We start from the raw sequence: 16,715 nt of genomic DNA, 5'->3' as shown, positions 1-16,715 counted from the left end.
ACCCCACCCTTACATTGACGTGTTCTCCCTACCATGACAAAGGTGGATAAAGGTGGAAAGATTTCATGGAATCCATGGACACCAGTGAAGATCACAAATCATTGAAGAAAAAAGGTTCAGCGCACTGTCTAGTGGGTCTAGATGACCCAACTCCCAATGTAAAAGTGCCTAGGATAGCACAAGGGTTACTAGGCATTGTCAGTACATTTATTTTTTGATGTTCCTAATCCAACTCTTCTCTTTTTTCTTGGGATCCACATCCATTGTGGTAAACAGGGTTTTACTAACCAGCACAGACATGTCACTGTTTTAACAGGCAGACTGAGTACCTGTTTGAAGACATTTGTGATGTCAGTCAAATGACACCTTAAATTAATATAGTCAAGTTATTTTCCATTTCATTTTTTCCATTGGTTGTTTAATTATTTATTTTTTTAATCCCACTCCAAGGAAAATTTTGTTTTTGGTGCATTTATTTATTCAAATTGTGGTAAGTTAGAAGCAGATGAAAAAACGCTTGTAGTTATGACAAAAAAAGCTACAATCAACAGACCACAAGCTTCCTTATTCAAGTCATAAACTGGCCTATCAGATGCCTTAATAAAAGCATGTGGAGCTGGACTCAGGCTCCAAACAGTACGGCGGGGTAGCTCCACTATTGCTCGCCATTTTTGTTGCACCAGTACTGTTGGGTTGGGGGTGTGAGGGGCAGTAAGCCAGCAAGGTGGGGTTGCTCTGCACCAACAGCCACAACTCAAAGGTGAGTTTTAAACAAATTACTGTTGCTCTGCAGAAACCATTTCCTAGAAAACAATGTTTTTACATTTTGGATTTAAAAAAAAAGCAATCATAATTTAAAGTCCACTGGGAACATTTTGAAAACAGATCAAAAATGATTTGATAAGTTTTTTTTTCTTTCAACCATTGTCTGTTTAGTACGGAGCCCGTGTCCTGACATTAAGATATAAAAATATATCTTGTTCCCACAGATTAATATCTTGTTCCCACAGGTTATTATGTCGTTCGCACGAAATACTATTCCGTTCCCACAAGATACTATTGCGTTCCCTCAAAATACTATTCCGTTCCCTCGAAATGATTAACTCGTGCGAACGTAATAATTATGTCGTTCGAACGCAATAGTTAATCCGTTCGAACGCAATAATTATTCACGTCATAAGTCATTCACACGGATATGCTCTCTGTACGCCGGCAAAAGCCGCTTTCAGCGGTAACTTCCGTGTCTCTGTGACCCATATTCGTTCAAAAAAGGAACATGAAAAACAAAAATGATCACTTTATTACAGTCTCAATGAATATAAGAAAAATATCAAAAGATTTATGATAACTAGGCTGCTTTGTCATACGATAGCTCCTGCTAGGCTACTACTACTAGCTCCGCCGCAGAGCTCTCTGATCATATATGCCGGCATTTGGGCAACTGGCTGGTCTGTTGTCAGACAGCTGATATTGTAGTTTAGGGTCGAATAGGAATAATAATATTCAGGACTTGTCTTTTATTAACTTTAGCAGTCAGTATCTTTACATTCGAAGGCTATTAGGCTACATGCTAACTGACTAGCCGATCATTTCCTGTTATTAATTTACGTCATAGATTTACAGCAGATACCTTCACATTTCTGTCTGTGTGTGTCTCATTACATTGCATTGAAGACACGGAGGATGTTTAGAGAACAGATTTATTTATTTTAAAAAGCACAGAAGCATCCATCGTATTCACGTTCACATCATCATCTGGTACGCCTCAGTCATCTTGCTGCAAAAACCGCTTCCTGCCGCTACTTCCGTGTCTCTGTGAGCATTCAATAGGGGTAAAAATAAAAGCAAGAATAGTCGATATGTTATTTTCTCGATGAAAATCTGAAAAATATCATATTAAGCTGGATGCTTCGCCTAAAGCACTTACCTTTAGCTTGTAGCATAACAACAATAGCAGTACGTCCCGTTTCCCAGAGTGCTTTGCTGCCAATCACTGGCCAATTATTGGTCTTGTTGTTAGACCTTGGTCACAGGGACACGGTGATTGGCTAGTGATTGGCAGCAAAGCACTCTGGGAAACGGGACGTACTGCTATTGTTGTTATGCTACAAGCTAAAGGTAAGTGCCTTTTAGTATCCTGTGGGAACGGAATAGTATTTCGTGCGAACGACATAATAACCTGTGGGAACAAGATATTAATCTGTGGGAACAAGATATATTTTTATATCTTAATGTCAGGACACGGGCTCCGTAGTTTAGAGAACATTTGGACCAACATTTTTGTTCAGGTCTGGGAAACCTACGAGGCATTAGATCTGTATGTGCACCACGGGGCTCTTAAGGGAGATGAACGTTCTTCCATTAAGGACCAATAAGGTATTTCATTCTCCAACACGCATCAAGTCAACTCTCACAAACAAAGTACACAGTTTATTTAAAAACTCATGTCATAAAGTCAGACCTCATTCATGCCACAGAGAAGGGCTTGTAACTCAAAGTGTTTAATACTTTTTTTTTGTCTCAGACCATACAATTCCACTATAAAATGTTATGCAGTAGTTCTTGAGCCATTTCCTGTTTTTTTTTTTGGGGGGGGGGGGGGGGGGGCACACAGCAGAATTGGTCTTAACGGTTGAAACAGGCAGAGAAGTTCAGCTTCAAGTATATCATCAGGAGCAATATTGGCAAAAAGAGCAGCACGATGCTTCTGTCTCCAAACCGTTCTCACGATGAAGGCGTGGAGCGCGGACTCTGAGGAGAGCTGCTCAACAGTGAATACAGATCCGGCTGCACGTTAATCACAGTGGATTACTTTGGTGTTTATCTAGCAGTTAGTACATTTTGGAGTGTTATTAGTAGCAGCTACAATGTTTTCAGAGGTACTTCAATAAATTACACACAGAATACAATTGAAATGTAACACATTTACCTTTGCACTGCATTCAACAAACCCACTAGAACTCCAGCAAAAACAGAGGTCAATCTAGCACGTACTTGTGGGAATACCAGTGTGGGAAAAGCTCCTAATGTGGGTCGATGAAAGCTTAGTGTTGAGCAGTGCATTTAGTATTTTCACACAGTGTTCAGAGTATAGGCCGGGCTAAGATTCATGTTTACTGTAGAGTACATTAAAAGGGCTGTTAGTATTGCAGTTCATTGATTGGTGTGGTTAAAGCCAAACCAATTTAAACCGCCTCTTCGACTCCTTGTGTTTGTTTGTGCAGGACGTGGAGGGTCTGCACAGCGTGGTGGGACCAGTGGGCCAGCTCCACCAGAACACGGTAGATCCACATTTTTAGGCCAAAAACCCCACCGGCACCGTCCACTTCCTGGGGAGAAGAAATCCAGAAAAAAAGAAAAATCTATGACCAGTTGTTTGCCAATAAGTCGTTTTTTTAAAAAGGAAAACAGTATTAACAGTTATTATATATAGCATGGTCCGGGTTAATACTCGATTGTGTCTGCTGGGTGTGGATTAAAAAGTGATAATCAACAGTGATAATGCACGCCTAAAAAAGAAGTTCTGGTCACATAGCTTAAATCTTCTATATCACTGCGCTGGCTTCTTTAAATCAAACTTTAGCTTCATCATCTGGACAAAAACAAGCGGTAAGAGGAGAATTTTCTCTCTGAACTGATGCTTTATTCAACACATTTCGACGATCAGCATATATATTGTTTTCCTTTTGTCACTGCAGTCGACATCAGTGCCGGCTCACCGACCTGGCTAAGCTGTCATGACAACGCGCCTCATTACTTAACAAATAGTCCGCTTTTTGTGGAAAGCGAACTAACCGAACAAATAACCAGAATAAAATACAAAAAACGGAATATGTATCTCTTTTGCAAGTGACCATGGTATAAGCGAGTTAGTGGCCTTCGAAGTGTGTATTAACCCTTACATAAACTAAAGTAATACTTAAAGTTTCTTTTAAATAAATGTACTTTGGCAACCTTTATGCACTTGCAGGGGTTGCTCAATATTTTAAATATTTAAATCACAGACTGAAAAGAAACCTTAAATGACAAATGCAATTCACCTGAAAATAAGAAAGGTTTTCATTCATTTTTTACACTATTCCAAATAAAAAAGTTTTAACCAACTTGACATTTCAAAGGTTTATTGAAACCTTTATTGAAAAGTGCATTGAATATTTTTTGCATTTTCGTTAAAGTTCTAATTCGCTCATTTTTTTATCTATTTCCAAAGAGTGGTCTTTTAATTTTAATTACACAGTTTTTTGCCAAAATCAACAAACCTGTGTTGTTTTCTAGGACATCATTTCTGCAGAGCAGCAGGAGTTTATCAGAAATTCCTCGTTGAACACAAAGTTGTGGGCGGGACTGTTGGCGCAGAGCAACCCCGCCCCCCTTTTGTTGAGAGCTCTCTGTTTAAGTGGAGCAAGGAGCGTGTGCCCAATCCAGCCTGTTTTCTGCATCACAGATTTGATCCATTTAAACTGGATTTTTTTTGTCTGCCCCTGATTCACAATGTTTAATAAAGATATAATACTTGGAAATGCAACAGTGATCAATATTGCAATGATGATATGACCTGTGATACATGAACAGATGGGAAAACAACTAATACATCAGTTCTATTTTACTGAAACACTTTTACTGACAAAACTCAATCTAACTTTAATTACACTGACCAAAAATATAAACGCAACACTTTTGTTATTGCTCCCATTTTTATGGTATGAACTCAAAGATGTGAAACATTTTCCACATACACAAAATAACCAGTTCTCTGAAATATTGTTCACAAATCTGTCTAAATCTGTGATAGTGAGCACTTCTCCTTTGCCAAGACAATCCATCCCACCTCGCAGGTGTGCCATATCAAGATGCTGATTAGACAGCATGATTATTGCACAGGTGTGCCTTAGACTGGCCACAAGAAAAGGCCACTCTGAAATCTTCAGTTGTATCACACAGCACAATGCCACAGATGTCGCAAATTTTGAGGGAGCGTGCAATTGGCATGCTGATGGCAGGAATGTCCACCAGAGCTGTTGCTACGGAATTGAATGTCCATTTCTCCACCAAAAGCCGTCTCCAAAGGCGTTTCCGAGAATTTGGCAGCACATCCAACCGGCCTCACAACCGCTGACCACGTGTAACCACACCAGCCCATGACCTCCACATCCAGCATGTCCACCTCCAAGTTCGTCTGAGACCAGCCACTCAGACAGCTGCTGAAACAATCGGTTTGCATAACCACATAATTTCTGCACAAACTGTCAGAAACCGTCTCAGGGAAGCTCATCTGCATGCTCGTCGTCCTCATCGAGGAGTCGTAACCGACTTGAGTGGACAAATGCTCACATGCGATGGCGTCTGGCAAGTTGGAGAGGTGTTGTCTTGACGGATGAATCCCAGTTTACACTGTTCAGGGCAGATGGCAGACAGCGTGTGTGGCGTTGTGTGGGTGAGCGGTTTTCTGATGTCAATGTTGTGGATCGAGTAGCCCATGGTGGTGGTGGGGTTATGGTATGGGCAGGCATATGTTATGGGGGACGAACACAGGTGCATTTCATTGATGGCATTTTGAATGCACAGAGATACTGTGATGAGATTGTGGGGCCCATTGTTGTGCTGTACATCCAACAACATCACCTCATGTGTCAGCATGATAATGCACGGCCCCATGTTCAAAGATCTGTACACAATTCTTGGAAGCTGAAAACATCCCAGTTCTTGCATGGCCAGCATGCTCACCGGACATGTCATCCATTGAGCATGTTTGGGATGCTCTGGAGCGGCGTATACGACAACGTGTTCCAGTTCCTGCCAATATCCAGCAACTGCGCACAGCCATTGAAAAAGAGTGGACCAACATTCCATAGGCCACAATAGACAACCTGATCAACTCTATGCGAAGGAGATGTGTCGCACTTCATGAGGCAAATGGTGGTCACACCAGATACTGACTGGTTGTCTGAGTCCCCTGATCCAATTAATAAAACAAAACTGAAGATTTCAGAGTGGCCTTTCTTGTGGCCAGTCTAAGGCACACCTGTGCAATAATCATGCTGTCTAATCAGCATCTTGATATGGCACACCTGCGAGTTGGGATGGATTGTCTTGGCAAAGGAGAAGTGCTCACTATCACAGATTTAGACAGATTTCTGAACAATATGTAAGAGAACTGGTTATTTTGTGTATGTGGAAAATGTTACACATCTTTGACTTCATACCATAAAAAATGGGAGCAATAACAAAAGGGTTGCGTTTATATTTTTGGTTAGTGTATATTCCTAAATGACCCTACCTATAGGGGCCACAAATTTCTAAGGTTAAGAGATAAATGTTGGTGGTCACAAACGATAGAGTTTCCAATTCTGAACACAGAAATACAAAAACTTGCCCAATAGACCTAAAATTGAGCTAGTTACTAATATTTTAACTCTAGCTGATCGCCTTTGTTTTGCTGCTACAAAACAATGGGAAAACATGGTAATCACAGCTAGACAAATCAAGGATTTTTGGTCTTTTTTGATACCACATCTTCCCTGTCTGTGCCCTAACATGACATGGTAAAAGTGATTTTGAAGGTTTTAATCTTTTTTAAAGAATTGTTCATTTAGTTTTATAAAATGCTTCAAGTCCTCTGGCTGCAGTTTATCATGCCGTATTAAGGGCTTGAACCCTTGACCACTCTTTATCACGCTTATTTACAATGTTCGTCATGATGTCATGTGAAAAACTTAGGTCTGCAACGATGAATGCGTTTTGTCAATTTTCCTCAATGTTTGTGGGGGGGGCTTATTTATCTTGTACCTTTCACAAAGCTGTGAAATGGAACCAAAGTTGTGAGAAAGTTGCCGTTCGCTCACCGTTAGCTTGTCCACTTTACTTTTTTTCGATTCGAAATCAAAGTATAAGCTATCCCAGTAAGCACTGCAACGCATATTTTAACACCGTCGATTTTCCAAAGCGGAAACCAAGTTTTTCCAATGGTAAAGGAAACAGGCGCAGTGACACCCTGTGCGGTCCCTACTACCTATAAAAGGGCTTCGTCAACGGCAAGAAACCGTCCATCCGATTGGTCAACGTGCCAACGGCTTGATGTGTTAACCATTTCACTCTGCCGTTAGATTGCTTTAGCACATTTAAGGAAGCCATTCATCACAGTTTACGCCATCTTTTGCAAAATGCGTATTACTCATGCCGCTCTGCAGAATCTATGTTCAAGAAAACAGTGCAGGTTTTGCTGATTTTTGTTAAAAACGACATAATCATAATTAAAAGACCACTGGAAACCTTTTGAAAATAGATCAAAGGATGATTGGAGTCGGGATTACAAGCAAAAAAAATCAAACAGCACATTTCCTTTGCTACTCAAGGATTCCATTAATCTTTCAATGTAGCAAATTAAACCCTTTCAATAAAATGCACTGAGTGAGGATTTCACCTCGGTACACTGGTGATCCGGGGTAACTTCTAGGGTCCCGTCCTCATCTTCCACCAGATTCTTGGTTGTGTAGAGCAAATCCTCCAGTCTCACTCGGACGTTCTTCTTCATGGACTCGTAGTCTTCCTCCAGCTTGCCCCACTCCTCCTCCTCCTTCTGGATGACACAGTGCAGCAGACCCAGGCACTGCCGCAGTGCCGAGTGCAGGAGCTGCACCTGCCTCTCTGCGCTGGGCTCCTCCTCTGGGGGGGACGGGGACACGATGCGTGAGCCATCAGGGGTGTGGTCCAATAGAAAGGTCTCCCTGTTTTTCTGAAGCAAATATGGGAGGGAAAAAATATATAAATTAGAAAATATGTAAAATGTCTTTGATGTGTGAAAATCAAGTAGCATATTTCACTTTTACTGGCATTTCTGATTCTATTGATGGAAAACCTACTAATTTAGAAAAAACAAATCGATTCATTAATTATACATGAAACAGCCAGAGATTGAGGAGAATTGTGTTTTTGTGTGTATTTACAGTCAACAGAAACACTCTGGTGGGGGTTTAATGACCATATTTTCACAGGACAGGTAGTTAGTTAGCTGCCTCAGCACAGGAACGTGCCACATCATGATGTAACGGGGAGAAGCAAAGGGGTCACCATGTCTGGCGAAAAGAAGACCACAACCAAACGCGGCAGCTCGTGACTCACGTAAAGCCGCAGCAGCTCCGTGCACTCGTGGTGAAGCAGCCGAGCTAGATTCACCGCACGCCCCGTCCGGGATGGGCCAGACACCGGCGTCTCCAGCACGGATAACGCCTGCTGCTCCTCCTCCTCCTCCTGCTGCTGCTGCTCTGCCATTTCCACTCAGCCCGGGTTAAAGACGTAGCAGGTTAACAGCAAACAAATGTTCTGAGCTTTATCTTTTTCGTGCTCACCCTCTGAGTCTTCACCTACACCGACAGCAAATTTACCTTTTAGTATTTTTGTCTGACAACTTCAGGGTGTTTTCGCAGACTTTCGCGGTCTCTCTCAACACGAATCAGAAGTCCTACGAACGAGCGGCGACTGCGCATGTTCGAGTTGGCACGATCGCTACGAGAGGGTCTTTAATTGGTTCCGGAAGGCACGCGGTCCAGACCGTTCATGGCCAGCCGAATTTCTTTTTGACAAAACAAAACCCCCAAATCTGCAAATGAGCTCCTTTTCCAAGCTAAATAACAAAAAAGCGTAATAGAGGGGGAAAAAACAAAAACAATATATCTTAATTTTGTTCTAACGTAACTTCTTTTTTTAATGGGGGGGCAGGTGTTGTGCGTTAAAATGCCCCCATGCCAAAAATGTTACCCTAATGTCATCGCTCTTCCTCTAGTGTTCAGCGCTCCGTGTACTTAAATATTTAGAGGTAGTATGACGTCAGGGGAGGAAAATCTGTGGTAGGGGTCAGTTAAGCCCATAACACCCTTCCAGAGAGGACGGGGTCGGGGGAAAGTCGAGGGTTCCGTTTTTTGTTCCGGTTCCTTCATTCCAAAAAGAACGTATACGTTTGAAAGGGGAATGCCAACTTGATTTGTCCATTTTTGTATGCTTAGCCAGCCCCCCAAAAATACAAAACCTTTTATTTATTATTATTAGGTTAACTAAGAAGCATTTTAACCATTTAAAAACAAACAAAAATAATAATACTAAAACTCTGTACAGGGAGCACTTTTCTATTTTCTAGGTAATTTCAAAATACCACAATGAGCATGATATTATAGTGGAATTTCCTGACATCTGAATGAACCGCCTAATAGAAATTAAGGAGGAAAAACAGGAATGAAAAAAATCTCTGTAGCTCTGAGGAAATTAGGCCAGTAAAGAAGCCAATCGAGTTTTGCATCATGTTGACTTCAAATTGAAATACCTGATTTATCATCCACCAGTTTTTTTAAAATATGTAAATAATATCATAAAGTGTAAATAAATAAATAAATTCATTAAGTTTTGGAACTTTAGATACAATAAATCAACCCCTCTAACTTAAGAAAAAAGAAAACATTTTCCACACATTTTTAACTCAATAACATTTTTTAGTACATATTTTTTTAAAAGATCATTTTAAAAACATAGTTTATTACCAGCAATGCAGTCAAACATGAATAGATTATTTAAAAGAATAGAATAAGGTAGAACAAAATAGAAAATAATGGAATATAATATTGCCATAATAAAAAGCGTAAAAAACTTTAAAACTGCCACCAAATAATGTTTGCATAAAAAGAGAAATAAAGTTGAAAAAAAAAACTCTGCAATGTCTGGCTATTATGTAATATCTGATCTCAAAGTTGAGAAGAAATGAATAGAGTCATTCATACGTAGATAATAATACTAGCAGTTGTGTAATTAGTTGGTGAATATTGTGACTAATCCCCCATGGATAAAAGCCCCCCCCCCCCCCCCCCCTTTTTTTTCTAACTTCCAGTAAAAGCCAGAAACCGATTACTCCTTCTTTCTTCAAAGTCTAACTTTTAACTTAAGGTTGTCTTAACATTAGAAAAGTACCCAAGACTGGGAAAAGAATTTCAACAATGTCACACTTTCATTTGGTTTGGTTTCACACTAAGGAGACAAAACAAACTGTAAATGTCTTCCAATTATATTAGCAACTCATTTGGGGGCAATTTCTAACCCTAGCCCACAACAGGTACTGATGAGGGGGAAAAAACAGGAAGGTTTGTATCAGACGTCCTCTGATGTCAATAAGCATCTTTACTTTTGCTCTAAAAAAAGTTTTTCTTATCATTTTCTTTTGAATTCAAGCTGTGGCCAGTTCTGTTTTTCCCTTCTGAATAAGAAAAGTGCTTAAATCACTTACTCTTTTAGGTTTCGATCTGCTTCACTCCATGGTTTCCAGAATCATTTAATCTTTTCCTTCACCTACGAGTCAGCTTGTTTTTACAGGTAGACCAGATCAAGCTTACTTGCTTCTCACCACAGTTCAGATACATTTATCTTCCCACATATCAAATTCTGGCATGACCCAAACAGCTTGGAATGAAAGTGCTCCTGACCTCCTGACTACCAGAAAAGAAAAAGCTTTCCAATCACATTTTTTTGAATCCCACAAAAACTACTATTCCCAGAGTCCCCCCTCCCCTCACATTTAGAAGTCCCAAATATCTTCCGTAGATACTAAAAGGAGTTTTTTTTATTGCAACCACACAAAATGAAAATAAACACAAGAGTTAACAATGGACAAATAAAACCAAACATTGTGCTTAAAAAGGATTGTGTAGAAGAAAAATCTTGTATGATTCCACCAACTTATGTTGTGCATATTTGTCTTTTTTCCTCTAAACATTCAAATTACCTTCTGTAAGGCACCTATGCAGAAGTGACATTTTTTGTTTATATTGATCATTTTTAGCCTTGTAAAGCTTCATCAGTGATATCTTGTATGTTTTTTTTGAATACCTGTAAACTGTTGCTTTGTTTTAAACCTTCATTCAACCCGTTCCATATATCCACATCACAAATTGATAAGCACATTTTCTTTCTTAGTGTGCAGTGGTCGGAGATATTCAGGTTTAGAGACAAATTTGCACTGCTGGTAGTCAGGAGGATAATGCTAATCCTAACTAAGTCCTAACTAAGTCAAGTTGATGTGAATACATTTTTGCCCATGTTCTTTTCTTTCTTTTTATTTTTTTAGGAAAATGAGTATTGCTAAGTTGAGCTAAACTTCAGCAATGAAAGATGTCTGAATCTTCTTCAAAATAAAAGTTTAAAAAGGATTTCTATTTAAAAAGAAGTTTGCCTAGAAGCCAAATTATCACCAGAATGAGACTGTGGGTCTCTGTCATTTTTCTTCTAAACACTATACACATACCAAGCCCCCACTTACTGTTCCCAAACTGGGAAATGCAGAATGTTTACGGTTCCTCCAAGGACCACTGAAGGCTGGTGGCAGAAGGGAGACATTTCCTACTGATTTTACATCCAAAAAATATTTTTACAGTTTGGTTTTAAAGATTTTGTATATGTATATTGCTTTATTTATAAATCAGAAAAACTGTGGGCAGGCAGCAAAGGGTCAATTTTTTCCAAGTCAATTTTACTTTTATTATGGCTCTTATTTCTACAAATGTGGGGTAATAGCTTTTTGCTTTGCAGACTTATGGGTGGACTCAGTGCTTATTTTGTCCCACCTACTTCCTGTTCGACAGAGCCAATGCTGGTCAATCTTATGAGGAGTGCCACAAGGATCTGTGCTGGGACTCCTTTTTGACCTTTTGTTACTCTGGGGTTAACCTGGTCAAATGCAAACTGCAGATGACATTATTATATGCACTCTGAGCAATTTATCTTTAAGGTGGGCATGGAACCTTAAATTCAATTCAATTTTATTTATTTAGCCCTATCGCAACAGTTGTCTCAATGGGCTTCACAACAATAACTGTACAAAAACATAAATTCAGTCATGAAATATGAACCTTAGACCCTCTTTTTTGGTGAGGAAGAACTAAAAAAACCTGATTACAGGAAAAAAGAAGAAACCTTAAAAAGTCTTAAATTGAAATGCACTAAAATAAACTTTATGAAGCATTAAATTGTCTTAAATTCTTGGTGAATGGATCTTAAATGTTTACTTAACACAACGTGATTCCCTGTAAATAAAATAAAAAAAACATTTCCAGTATCTGCTGTGTCATAAGGTATGGGAAAATGTGAAAGTCCAAATTCATGAAGAGATTACTTGAAAATGGGGATTTTGTGGTGGTTAAAACCGGTTAGTGGAAACCCTTATGAGGCAAACGGCACAGTTTGCTGAAACACAAAAGGGATCAAGGCAGTCGAATCACGTGTCCACAAAAAAAACCAGCAGAGTCTGGTCTTTTGTTTGATTTTCTTTGTATATGCGGTCTTAAATGACATTGTAAAGACCCACTCTGATGAAAAATCCTGTTTTTAACAAGTTATTTTTGTCATGGAGGACATATACAAAGAAAATTCCATCTATCCAGAGTTGCCGGTGTCCCGGCTACTATTGGGCAAAGGCGGGGTGTACCCAGGACAGATAGATCAAAAGATGATTAGAGTGGGACTTTAAACAGCTAAAAGCCAAATTATCTTATTATAGATTTCAAACACGTCAAAAACAGTTCCTGCACCTGAAAAAGGGCGATGAGGTGCAGCAGCCTAAAGTTCTTCAGAGACTTTGCATCACCAAGCATCTTAAGACTGTATTTTCTCAGAACACTGCACAGACCTAGTTTTTGTTTTGTTCCACTTTAATTGTAATCTCCAGTACTGAACTAAGACCTTTTAGCATATTTGGAGCAAGTCACTGGAGATCTTTTATTCTCAGCACTGGAAACTGCATTTCCACCAAATACAGTCTGGAGTACTAACACTTACTCCATCGCACAACCTTTTTACTAGACAACATTTTACACCCTCAGGGTAGTAAAGAGTTAAAGCTGCTCAATATCTTTAGTTAGCTGCCTTTTTTGAACTGACAACATCCTGCAACATTTAGTTTAGTTTTATATTTTGGTTTGATTTAAACAGACTTCATAATGACCATAGTATATTTATAGTATATTTATCAAGTTTAGAAAAGGAATAACCCTCAAAAGATGAATTTTAATAAGTCTGTCACTTGAGGCAACAAGTATTTTAGTGACCGTTAGGTGGCAGTGCTGCAACCAGAAAGGCAGCCTTTGTTTAGAATCAATGTTCTAGCCGGTTCAGACAAGTTAACACGTTCAAGCACAGTTTGATGAAAAAACAAACCCCACCAAGAATGTGGCCCCCGGCAGTTTGTGGTCTTTCACCTCTTTCCAGGACTAAGACATGTTCCTGGATCCAATCTCACATGGAATGACCACGTGGTTGTCATTTTAATGTGGCATTCAAACCAAATCATTTTTATACTGATTCCCTGCAGAGTCACCTTTTGCTTTTTTCCTTTTAAAACTTGGAAAAGCTTGTGTTCAGATGATGAAAACTTAGATGGTTTCTAAAGAAAAAGAAATTAAAATACTTTTTTTTTCGTTCACAAAAATGTTCAAATGCAATGTATTGTGTTCTATAGTCGTCAATCTAGTAAGCCTCGATGCACACCGAGACTTTTGAGAAATTTCTACAGCAGTCGATTTTGGAGTTTTAGATTTGGACAGCATTATAAATTAGTGAATACACTATGAAGTGAGAAAAATTTATTTCGGTTATGTTAAACAAACAAACTTAAAAAACATCAACATAAACATTGACACTGATCAATGTCAACATAAACATTTGAACAAAATTAACCGAAAAAGGAGTTGGGTGAAGCCAAGGCTTATTTCCCCAACCCTGAATACAAACATCACATCTACCTACAAATTGTTAGAACCTTAAATCAGAAAAGAAAAAAAGAAGAGGAAAAAAACAAAAAAAAAAACAAAAACTAACACTTCTCAAAATGACCTCACAACCACCAAAGTCTCTCAGTCCAGAAGGTATTTTTGAAACATTTTAAATTTATACATCTTCTTAAAGTGCAGTATGGATTTTGCATTTTTCAGTTCGTTTGATAATAAATTCCACATGAACAAAAATACTATTCCTTAATGCATTAGTTCTGACCACTTTCTTTTTAAACATATCTTTACCTCGAAAATCATAATTATTAACTTTTATTTCGAACAAACTCAGTATTTTGGCAGGTACACATTGTTTTTTTAACTTTAAACATAAAAATTCCTACTAAATCAAAAAATTTAATTGCCCTCAATTTAGGAAATATTTGGTTTGTGGATTGATTGTATGAAGAGTGATTTACAATTCTAATTGCTTTTTTTTGCAGAATAAAAATTGGTTTTGTGTTTGACTTGTAACTATGCCCCCAGATTTCTAGACAATAGGTCAAATGAGGGAACAATATAAAATATACAATGTTGCTGTGTTTAAAAAATATTTGACTTTATGTAGGATGGCTAATGATTTGGACAATTTAGAGAGAACATAAGTTATGTGTGGTTTCCATGATAATGTATGATTCAAAATTACTCCCAGAAATGTTATTTCATTTACTCTTTCAAGAACAACATCCTCAATTTTTAACTCAGAGATGTTTTCCCCTTTTCTATAGCCAAATATGATGTAGTTGGTTTTATTTATATTTATATAAAGACAGTTTGTTTGAAAGTGCACAAACTGGTAAGTAGTGAAAGAATTTCGGACACAACCACTGTGGAACCACAGCTATACATAAATAGGAAAAAGGCTGAGAATGTCAAAATGCACTTCCAGCACACTTTCAAAATAAGGACATGAAGGTTTTGTTGAGATTGCAAATCTCACTTCAGTGAATGTCGCACCCATTAACTGCATAAGAGAACTGGACTTAGCAATTCTCCCTCTCATATTCCAAAAAGGAAGTACCTGCTGGCTCCAAAAAGCAAAAATGCCATAGAGTTCTATAGAGAAATAAACAGCTTTTACTCAGTCACTCTATTTGTCAGAATCACCATTCTTGCTCTGATACCTTTTTTAACATATTCTTGGTAATCCAAATTTTTTTCAAATGTTTTCTTTATTGCAAGATGTTCAAGTTGTAAACTGACCAATCAGATGCCTCAATAAAGGCACTTGTTGCCCGCTGGCCCCACCCCAAAATTTTAAAACATTTGATTGACGAATTCTCCTGAGGACATTCTAAATTGGTAACAGTAGTTCCCATAGAAACATGGGCTCAGAAAATCTCAAGCCAATCACTGCTCACAGTCGTCGTCTGGCTCCAAATGCTTAAATAAGCTTTATTTCAATGAATACGGAAGTTAGGCATTTTCTATTGGTGATGTCACATTCAGTCCAGTTCTCCTTTACAGTTACTGGATGCCCCATAGACAATGTGAGGTTGATTCCTCAAGAAAAATATCATATTTAAGGACTCAAAACCCCTGTTTTATAGAGCAGGAGTGCTCACTACGTAGATGTGACGGTATATCACGGGACATCAAAGTTAAATACTAATACGTCACTTGATTAACAGACAGAACGGCCAATCGAACATCCTTATGCAAAACAAGGGAAAGGCACTTTTTTGAAATCATTGAAATTTTGCAGCAGCTACTCTCGTATCTTGTTCGCAACAGTAAACTAATTAAAAAACCCTCCAGTTCAGCTGCCATTAGAACTGGTTTGCACTATTAAATGTAATTATTTTGCTGTATTTTTCAATGACAAGGTTCAGGGCATTAAAAAAAGCCATGAACTCCACAACACAAATAACCAGTACCCAATAGCAACCTAGTCACTCTAAGCTGACTCCCTTGATACCTGTAACTGACAAAACTGTCCAAGAGATCATCACCTGTCTTAGTTCATCTACATGTTACCTTGATGTGTTACCCACTAGATTTCTAAAGTCTGTACTGAAAATTTTGTTGCTTAATCTGGAACATTTCCTGGCTCTGCCCCTTACTTGGTTCAAGTCCTATCTAGAAGACAGGAAATATTTTGTTGAAACTGGAAGTTGTGTCTCATACTCAGATCCACTGAGTATGATCACTGACAGCAGGTGAATATGGACCAGTGGATCCACTTAGTTATTGCATCCAACAGATCAGTGCTTGGATGCAAAACAACTTTCTCCAGCTAAACTCGGACAAGACTGAAGTCATCTTTGGTCCACAGAAACAAAGAGAAGGTGTCAGCAGTTACCTTAACTCTCTGTCTCTAAAAGCTTCAAATCAAACCTGGGGGTACTCATGGACTCTAACCTGAACTTTAACAGCTATATCAAGACAGTAACATCAGCAGCATTTTACCATCTAAAGAACATTGCCAAAATCCAAAAACGTAGTGTCAAAGCCAGACCTGGAGATACCTATTCATGCATTTTGTCTACAGTAGGTGAGATTACTGTAACGGCCTGCTCACTGGCCTCCCCAAATGAGCAGTTAAACAGCTTCAGTACATCCAGAACGCTGCTGCTCGAGTCCTGACTAGAAGGAAGGACCATCACATCAGTCCTGTGCTCAGGTCTCTGCACTGGCTTCCTGTAGCTCAAAGAAAAGACTTTAAAGCAGCTCTGCTTGTTTACAGGTCTCTCCATGGCCTTGCACCAAAGTACATCTCTGACATGTTAGCGCCATATGAACCATCTGGGACTCAGAGGACCTCAGTGACCAGCCTCCTGCGGGTGCCCAGAGTCAAGACTAAACAAGGGGAATCAGCGTTTCAATCTTATGCAGCTAAAAGCTGGAACAGTCTCCCTGAGGTTGAGACAGACCTCTACTGTGTTAAGGTTTAAATCTAGACTCAAAACGTTCCCGTTT

General features: G+C 38.9%; 1 protein-coding gene across 1 annotated transcript; it reads right to left on the bottom strand.

Annotated features, from left to right (window-relative positions):
* Positions 1–2,410: 2,410 nt before the first annotated feature.
* Positions 2,411–8,493, bottom strand: LOC111949219 (uncharacterized). Its single transcript, XM_023965791.2, has 3 exons — positions 8,119–8,493; positions 7,421–7,732; positions 2,411–3,329 (listed from the first exon to the last, which is right to left on the bottom strand). The coding sequence occupies exons 1-3, from the start codon at positions 8,266–8,268 to the stop codon at positions 3,186–3,188; spliced, it is 606 nt and encodes a 201-aa protein (XP_023821559.1). The 5' UTR covers positions 8,269–8,493; the 3' UTR covers positions 2,411–3,185.
* Between the last annotated feature and the right edge of the window lie 8,222 nt (positions 8,494–16,715).

This window comes from Oryzias latipes, chromosome 18 (genome assembly GCF_053564925.1).
Source record: "Oryzias latipes strain Hd-rR chromosome 18, Olatipes_Hd-rR_3.1".
NCBI classification, from domain to species: Eukaryota; Metazoa; Chordata; class Actinopteri; order Beloniformes; family Adrianichthyidae; genus Oryzias; species Oryzias latipes.
This window is presented reverse-complemented; position numbering and strand designations above follow the sequence as displayed.

Coding starts and splice junctions, on each gene's coding strand:
- LOC111949219 (XM_023965791.2), bottom strand. CDS start 8,268: ATGGCAGAGCAGCAGCAGCAGGAGGAGGAGGAGGAGCAGCAGGCGTTA. Junction 7,733..8,118: donor CGGAGCTGCTGCGGCTTTAC/GTGAGTCACGAG, acceptor TATTTGCTTCAG/AAAAACAGGGAGACCTTTCT. Junction 3,330..7,420: donor CGGATCACCAGTGTACCGAG/GTGAAATCCTCA, acceptor TCTTCTCCCCAG/GAAGTGGACGGTGCCGGTGG.